The sequence below is a fragment of the Pholis gunnellus genome (assembly GCF_910591455.1).
Source record: "Pholis gunnellus genome assembly, chromosome: 9".
Taxonomy (NCBI): domain Eukaryota; kingdom Metazoa; phylum Chordata; class Actinopteri; order Perciformes; family Pholidae; genus Pholis; species Pholis gunnellus.
The window spans coordinates 14,205,997-14,214,806 of record NC_136535.1 but is presented as its reverse complement, the minus strand read 5'-3'; the positions used below and the strand labels follow the sequence as shown (position 1 = coordinate 14,214,806).

General features: G+C 39.6%; 1 protein-coding gene across 1 annotated transcript; it reads left to right on the top strand.

Moving 5' to 3' along the window:
* The first annotated feature begins 396 nt into the window (after nt 1-396).
* On the top strand, nt 397-2,282 carry gemin7 (gem (nuclear organelle) associated protein 7). Its single transcript, XM_079165838.1, has 2 exons — nt 397-447; nt 1,365-2,282. The coding sequence occupies exons 1-2, from the start codon at nt 426-428 to the stop codon at nt 1,760-1,762; spliced, it is 420 nt and encodes a 139-aa protein (XP_079021964.1). The 5' UTR covers nt 397-425; the 3' UTR covers nt 1,763-2,282.
* Nucleotides 2,283-8,810: the final 6,528 nt, after the last annotated feature.

The window sequence follows — 8,810 nt, the reverse complement described above, 5'->3', positions numbered from 1 at the left end:
ATTATTAAGCTTTTTGCAATTTTTTGTTTGAATTGGATATCTATTTTCAGCAATGTTTTTGCAATTCATTTCAGCTTTCAGCATTCCAACGCATTTTCAGCAGGAAATGCATTTTCTAGTTAGACTTATTAACTACTTTATACTTTTGGCCCTTTAAGTATAGTTCGAATACTTTTGTACTTTTACTTAAGTAAAAAGATTATTTCTACACTGTGGTATTGCTACTTTTACTTTAGTATAAGATGAGAACTTCTAGCACCACCAGCAGAGAAACACGTTTGTTCATTTCCTCGTTTTACCGCCTTCACACTCCAGTAGGCGGCGGTAATAAGCCTGTGAGCTACTTTCCTGTCCAACGAAGAAGAAGAAGTAGTAGAAGAAGAAGAAGAAGAAGAAGAAGACGTGCCCGTTGTCTGGTACCGCTGATGTTGATAACTGGAGGAAACAGTGAGTAAATATATATATTAACAATACGAGGGTTTAGTGAAACGTTAGTTAATCTATTGGACGTTATTAACTTCTACTGTGAGGAAGAGAGCTTGCTCTGCGGTCACAGCGTGTCCAGATAAACGTTGTACCATTTTATTTTTTTATCAGAGTAGTCTGAGCAATTAGCAGCGTGCTCCAACCAAGTTGCTAAAGTAAAGTTTAAATGTCAAACGTTGGCTGTAACAGCGGTTCAACCTACAACGTTAGCCGTGGATTAATAACCTGTAGCAATGTGAAATGTGAAGCTTGTTGTAACTTACACCACATGAAGCTAAGTGTAACGTTAGCAATAAATCCAAACATCATGGCACACGAGTCTTTAAAAATATACATGAGTTTCAGTATTGACGCCAAATCTTTTCAATGTGTTCTGATGCTGATGGTGTTAAACTTATGACTTATATTGAGAGGGTGGCCTGCTTCAATTTAGTCATTTAGTAAGCAAGGCGGTGTCCAAAAACAGAAGCTTCAGCAGTGAAGAATGTCATCACAAGTCCCTAAAACACGAGGCTGAACTGTCTTAAAAGTTATTTAATTCATAATGTTATAAAGCAGAGACAGCAGTAAACCTTCACATGGGATAGAAGCTGCTTGATAAGTGACCAATAATCGATTATCAACATTATTTCCATCAACTAAATGTTTGCATTGTTTTTGAGTGCTTTGAGGTAATGCATGCACATCTTCAGATTTTAATCATAGTGCATTCATTGTTTAATTGATTTAATCGAATCACAAAAATGCTACATTTTTTAATCATCATTTAAATTTCTTGGTCATCTGTGTGAATGGTCTATACGCCAAATGAATGGGTTTAAAAGTAGGCGTTATGCCTGGTTAGTTTTGATCATTTGTGTTTTATTTTTAATTGGCAGAAAGACTCAAGATGGCGACGCCGGTGTCTGTGCTCCGCCTCCCAAAAGGACCCGACCCCAACAGCCGCGGATTTGACCCCAAATCCCCCCGTTTCATCGCTCTCTGTCGAACCACCATTCCCTCTTCTGCGGCGTCTGACACAGATGCCGAGCAGCTGCCGAGAGAGCAGCACGCCCGATCCGTGCTGAGAGAGAGTTTCCTCCGGTGTCTCCTGGCCATGGCCAACAAGAAGATTCAGTTTCACATGTACGAGCGGGTGAAGGTGGAGGCCACGTTTAGGGCGTCCGACATCGACGTGCTGAACTTTCAGGTGTCGGACCTGCACACTCCCATCGGGGTGCAAAAAGAGGCTCTGATCAGGTGTCAGGATGTGATTTCATTCACTTTTGACGCGTGAACACTTTTGTTTTGTTTCCTGTTTAAACAGAACACGCCATTTGGGATGAGAAGCACTTGGGAGTCTCGTTTGTTGTTGCAAGTGAGCTCTGTTTTCACACTGTGAGATAGTTTATACAATGTGTTGTATTTTGTTTTAGGTGTGGTTGTACATAGCTGTTTTCAGTCTGTATACTTCAGTCCATCGTACTGCTCTGTGAGATTGCTTTCAGATGCTGATGAGCAGTCCCACTTTTTAGCACAAGAGGGAGTCGTAAGCCTGTGTTTTAAGAGGGATGCGACGGAGAGATACTTTCTGTAGAGCGTCATCACTGCTGTCTTTCTTTTTGAGATGCAGAAAGAGGTTATTACTGTGCTCGAGTTGACATGGTATGTCTTTTGTCATATTCTTTAACTGAGGCAAATGAAACCTTGCACTTAACATTTCTTTTGAGTGGAACACTTTTCTATTTTAATGTCTTATTTTGTATTTTCTTTTGTTTGGAAAAATATTCAAGACACCTGGAAAGATTCATGTCTGATAAAGATTGATGTTGCTTAAGAAAACAAGTTGTTACTCGCGTGTGTAACCCCCCCCCCCCAGACCACCACATCCATCAAAACAATATCGTTTTTCATAATCACCTTAAAAACAATACAATAAAATGTATATTAATGGATAATAAATAATTATTGAATGCAACCCTGTTCATAATAACGGCAGCTTTAGCATCTATGTAGTTTTACATCTCTTTGTAGTCATTTGGCGTCTCTGTAGTTTGCATCTCCTTGTGGTCATTTTGCATCTTGTTGCGCCCCCTTCAGGTAGTTGTGCATTACTTTGTGGTCATCTCATGTGTCTCTTTGTGGCCATTTTTGTATCTGTTTGTTTTGCATCTTTCTATGACTGTTTGTGCATGCAGTCCCTTTAAACAGATGTTCAGGCATAGGCGCCACAGGGCCTGTGTCCAGTAGGCCGCAGTACTCCATACATGAATACAGAAGAAGTTCTGAACCCGGAGAACACCAGAAGGAGCTATAACTTAGCTTTGATGTTTTCAGTCACCGATCTAAAACATTTACAGAGTGGGATATCAACCCGAATCAAAGTAATAGCACCTCAAATATACTGAAATCCGAGATGGATCAGGTGAATTCACATCATTCTTCCTGAATGTTTCAGTAATCTAACACAAACTGAGCCCACGTCTGATGGCAGCACAGATATTCATTGTGGTCACTTATTTAAATCCTTGTAGTCATAAATAATACAGAAGAGCAGGATTCTTCATTGTTCAGCACCAGCCTCATGGGGAGGAGCAGCGGGCATCAATACTATTTAATCTTACTAAAAGGTGTATTTTGCGAGTTCCCAATAAGTCATTTTATTTGAGTGCCATTAGGCGGGCGTGCTGTGCCTGTGTCTCTTTTTGTACCTGAATTATCTGACCACTCAGTGGAGACAGTCATCAATGAGGCAGTGACTCATCCTCTCTCTCTCTCTCTCTCTCTCTCGCCCTCCCTAATCCGAAATATGACTTAAACCTTGCATGACGTCATCGAGCCTGTGTGATTCAATCAGGAAGCCCTCAAGGACAACCAATGTTAATTTCATATACACAAGCCTGCTCCCTCAGTTCTCACTCTCACCTCTGTGATGAGTGTCCACATCAGCGGCAGCACATACTGTACAGAAACACATGCATTTCCATAACTTTTTTATTGTACTTGTACAGTAGGTATGTCACAGACTACATTTTTACTCAACACATAACTAGCTAATACAATATGATGAATTGTGAAGATGAAACTGCCCAACTGTATATGAAGTAGTTAAGATGAGTTCCCCTTAAAGCAGCTACACCATTAAGTCCCTTGCTTTTACATTGTATTACTATTTTTACTTAAGTAGATATGGATTTGAATTTGAAGAAAGGACAGAGAAGGGCAGGGTGTGAAGTTAACTTATTTATTTAATCAGTAGTGCAGATGTTTTAGTTAAGATGGATTTAGAAATGATATTCCAATCCGGCCATAATAACGTCCCAAATGTCTAATTTAATGATGTTGGCCAAATGCTGCCATAATATAGGACCCATTGGCTCATATTGTGTCATCTGTAAAGCTGCTAATCATTATGATTTATGTTAACAAAGGATGAGGTGACATAATGTGAAAGGGGTCTTTCCTTGTGATTAATGCAACGAGTATTATCAATACATCAACAGCTAGAGTGTCTTAGCATCTTTGATCTCATTGCTTTGGTTTTCCAGTGTTGTGTTTAGTTAAACCACAGATCGTTTACATGATTAAGATATGAACGGTTTTGTGAGAATATATATGTTTTAAAAGTGGATCGGCCATAAGAATGATCTCTTCTGAAGAGCTCGAGCTGGATTCATGTTCTCTAATGTGTACCCGGGCCCGGGGACACGCTGTCTCAATGTTATCTACTCTTACTGTTTGTCTTTCCTGACAGTCTGCTTCTCCCCGATTCCAGTGGAAAAACATTCCTACCTCTTAGTATGCATGTGTATTTGTGTGTGTGTGCGTGTGTTGGTTGTGTCAGTTATGATGGTCCAAGGAATCTGCCCTGTATAACAGCGCTGGCCAACAGGAAGCACATTCCGCTTCTTCCTGTTTGTGGCCCTCTCTCACTTCCTGGTGAGTGTCTGATAACTTACAAAACCACTTAATCACCCTTTTGCTTAAAACTACCAGCAGATTAGAATAGTTGGGCGGTGAAATCATGATCATGTATATTTATTGTGTTTCATAAATGGACACGAGGAGATGATGTATCAGCTCAGGTATTATTGTATCAGACTGAACACAAAAATGCCATTATTAAAAAAAACAGAGCAAAGGAGGCTGCATACATTTATAAATATGAATCAAGCGGTGAGACAAGTCAATGAAACTGCTTCTCTGCTGGCTCATTATGAAACTGAAGTAAAACATTGACTGAATGGCTCTGCCTGCTGATAATTTGACTTTAATTCCACCTTTAAATAACTTTTCTTTTTTTTTGCTTATTTCCAGCCTTAATTCAATGTCTTTTCTCTTCTGTGGCTTCTGTGCATTTTATTTTTAGCCTCACAGCGTGGCTCTAGGCAACCCCGTCTCCTACAAAATGATGTTCCCGTACAACTGAACTGCATTCTCTATTACGTTAAGAGGGAAACATATTTTCTCCCAGATTACGGTTGAAGTTTTAAACACATGGTTAGCATTGTAAAATAAAACTAAACAAAATCACAACATAAGTACTTGGTTATGTTTAGGTAAAAAGTGAAATCATCTGTTTTGGCTTAAAATAAGCATGTTTTATAAATCATTAATCTTACAGATGTAAATTTAAATGAGTGAACATTGACTTATGGTTTGACATGGTACACAAACAGCTGGTTGAAGGCCCTGTGTTTGTTCGACCCACCCATCCATCTAATGTCCTCCATACACAGACTTCCGCGGACTATAATTAGAAACATATTTGTGAGTCATGGGACCAACGTCACAAACAAAAGTAATCCGGTAAAAAATGTGTTTCCTTCAAGACGTCATTCCCAGTGCAGTTTCGTTGTATGGGAATGTTATTATTAGGAGACCAGTTAGGTCAAATTATCTATTATTAAATCACCTCAAAATGTACTAAATGTATTGACACAACATTTGGTACAGGCATTCGTGAGTCCTAGGTACAGTATTGTTATGACTTTTCGCCTAAAGTGCAGTCTCTTTAGTACTTTGGTTTATGACCAAATACCTGCAAAACCACCCCATGTACTGTACCATCAACAGCATGTCAATATTGTCATTGTGAGCTGGTTCTAGACCTATTTCATATATAGTGCATTACATTAACGTACAGCCATTTTATTTTAGCTTCTGAACTCTTAAATGTGAATTTCATGCGCTATATAGTACACTACCTACCTTGATGTGATGTGTCCCTGGGCAAGACACTTGACCCCAAATTGCTCCCGAATACTGTGCCTTGGTGTATATTTGGGTATGAATGTTAGCTAGTCCTGATGGGCAGGTGGCACCTTGCATGGTACCCCGCCATCAGTGTATGAAGTTGTGTGAATGGATGAATAACATGCAGTGTAAAAGATCTTTGAGTGGTTGGAAGACTAGTAAAGCGCTTTACAAGTACAAGTCCATGTAGCATTTACCCTCATAAATGTTCACAGTGGAAAGAAAACTGCTGACAATCCCACAATGCAATGAGTAACTGTGTGTACTAAGTAGGGAATAGTGAATCAGTCCATGAGCGAGTGTTTTTGGAACTTTAGTCTGTTTTTGCATCATAAATTGTATCTCTTCATTATGTGTACTCGTTGTCACTATTATTATTATATACAGAAGTATTGTGTAAAATCATCAGTCATGATTAATCATAATTAACAAGAACACACCCCATCTACATCAGTGCATCCAGTACAATCATTAATGAATATGTTTCTCTAAGTACGACTACATGGTGATATTTACTGTTAAGTGCTCACTGGAGGTAGCCAGACAAGCAGACACGAGAGGAATGGCTGAGTCACCGTCAGTCCCCAGCTTTGTTTGAGTTGCCGCCGGGGGGGAATGTTGGAGGAGCTCCAGCGATTGTGAGGACCAGGCGCTGTGTGGCAGCCTCACTTCCCCGACTCAAGTGGCCAGAGAGATAAAGAGGCTGGCAGGGGAGCATGCCAGCTGGACCCCACTGCAGCGGCCCAAACATAAACAAAGGTTTAAGGTCAATATAATGTTAATTTACCATTACCATTTACCATATTCAGCTGGTTTTGCTTTTGTATAAAGTTGCCAATTGTTTCAATTTTAAATTAAACACTTGAGTGCTTTTAGGCAATTTAGAGAAATCAAAGCATTGGTTTTCTTCGTCAGATATTTAGTATGTCAGTCACATTAGGACCTGCAACCCTGTGAGGTCAGTGAAGGCTACTGTAAATGTCCAATTTAAAGAGACAAAGGATCATCGGGAAAAGGGGGACACATTTGCACAACTGGTGTCTAGACAGGAAGATATGTGAGGAGGTGGGAGGAGAAGGGAAGTGCTCATTAGGAGTTAGATTAAAGTTATCTTCATTTATCTATAAGTCTGTAGACTCCATCGTGGTCCACTCCCTTTCCCACAGGAGTAAACACAGGAAGATGATGCTAATTAGTGTCTGTGATGCTGAAGACCCAACGATTTCATCACGGATAAATTCACCATCTGTGACCATTTATCCTGACCAATCAGAAGTGGAAGGGCGGAACTTTTGCTGACTGGTTTGTGAGTCTAACTGTGGGGTAGTGCGTCAAATGTGTCTTTACACAAATGCCAAATTAGTGAATAATGTTTGTTTTAAGCCATTGATGGATGGCATTTTGGTCGGTCAAATGCTTGTTCAGACTGAAATATTCCAACACCTACTGGAGGGATTGCCATGAAATATTCCATTCGTGGTCCCCAGAGGATAAGTTGCACTGACTTTGGTGACCCCCTGACTTTTCCTGTAGTGCCACCATGGTGATGATATTTTTCGTTTTCCAGCAAAATATTACTATATATACAGCATACAACTAATGGATGGATTACCATGAAGTTTGATGAGGACATTCATGTTCCCCTCAGGATGAATTGTGATCACTTTTGTGAACCTCTGACTTTTACAGCACCATCATCGGGTTAACGTCCTCATTTATCCAATACTTTAACATTCAGAGCAGCCTCAGCTGTACTTTGTGTTCAGTGCTGTTTAGCAAATCTCAGCATGTTGACTCGCTTTACTACAATGGATTAAAATACATGATATACTTTGTATAGCATAAGATATATACTGTATATACATATATATATATTTATATATATATACATACTGTATGTATTCGTTATTTACTGATTCTGCTTATATGTGTCATTAGCTTTAATGATCTAAAACAATTGAAATATTTTCCTCTTACTTTACAATTTGGACGTTAAGATGATATAATCATTACTTTGTATTTGTTCATATTGTTTTGTTATTATATTTTTCTGTGTTCCATTGATGTTCTCTAGTGCAACAGTCACTTTAATACAATTTGTATTCATCAAAGTAGGTCAGGCTGAATAAAACCCACTTCACATTTTCAATGACCAAGCAGTAGTAGTTTTACATAAAATGACTTCCTGCCTCACCTCTAAAACATAATTTGAATCACAAATTGTACAGAAACTGAAGAACCACTGGTCAGCCAGGGCCTGTTGCCGAAGCAGTTTCTTTTTCAGCGCTACAATCCTCTAATCGGACAAAAATAGGAAGTAGTCATGCGGTATTTGAGAAGTGGTTTCCTGTTGGAACCGGCTGCAGGCACAGACCCAATCCTGACTTCTGCTGTGTGTGCCCACTCTCAAAACGGATCATATTATTATTATCAGCATCTTATGTGGGAAAACATTTGGATACACTCCAGCCAACAGAAATTCCTTTGGAGATGTTTCCATGACCTGAAATGACTACATGGCTTTTAAAGAGATGTGCTTATGGTGTTTGTGAGGGAGGTTGAATGATGGTGATTGTAGAGGGGAAGCTGCCTTGGCAGAGGAGGTGGTTGTCTGCTGCAGAGCTATTTAATCAGGAGGAAGATCACATGCTTGTGTAAGTTTATCATCCTATGGTCATTAACTGAGTCTGTGGGACAGACCTGGAACAGACTCTAGGTGTTTCCCACAAGGATGAAGGGATGTTCCTGAACACCAGTGGTACATTCACCCAAGTGCTCTGCTTTGTACTCCCGTAGTACAATTTCGTGGTATTTCTACTTTACCTGAGTATGAAGCATTTTCTTCTTCTATACTTATGCATTACTTTATACTTGTGACTTTTACTTACTAATTGAGCATTTTTATAATGTTGTATACTTTCACTTTAGAAAAGGGTCTGAATACTTCCCCCCCATCCCTCCTCCTCTCTCAACCTCTACCTCTCATTTTCTCTCTTCCACCTTTGTCCACTCCTCCGTCTCGTCAGATCACCTGTTCCCCTCTCTGGTCTAAATACAACGCAGCCCACTCACCCTAAATATTTTTAAAC

Bases quoted from the DNA above. Each gene is read 5' to 3' on its own strand.
- gemin7 (XM_079165838.1), top strand. From the start codon at position 426: ATGTTGATAACTGGAGGAAACA. The intron at 448-1,364 runs GTGAGTAAATAT...TTTAATTGGCAG, and splicing joins GTTGATAACTGGAGGAAACA to AAAGACTCAAGATGGCGACG.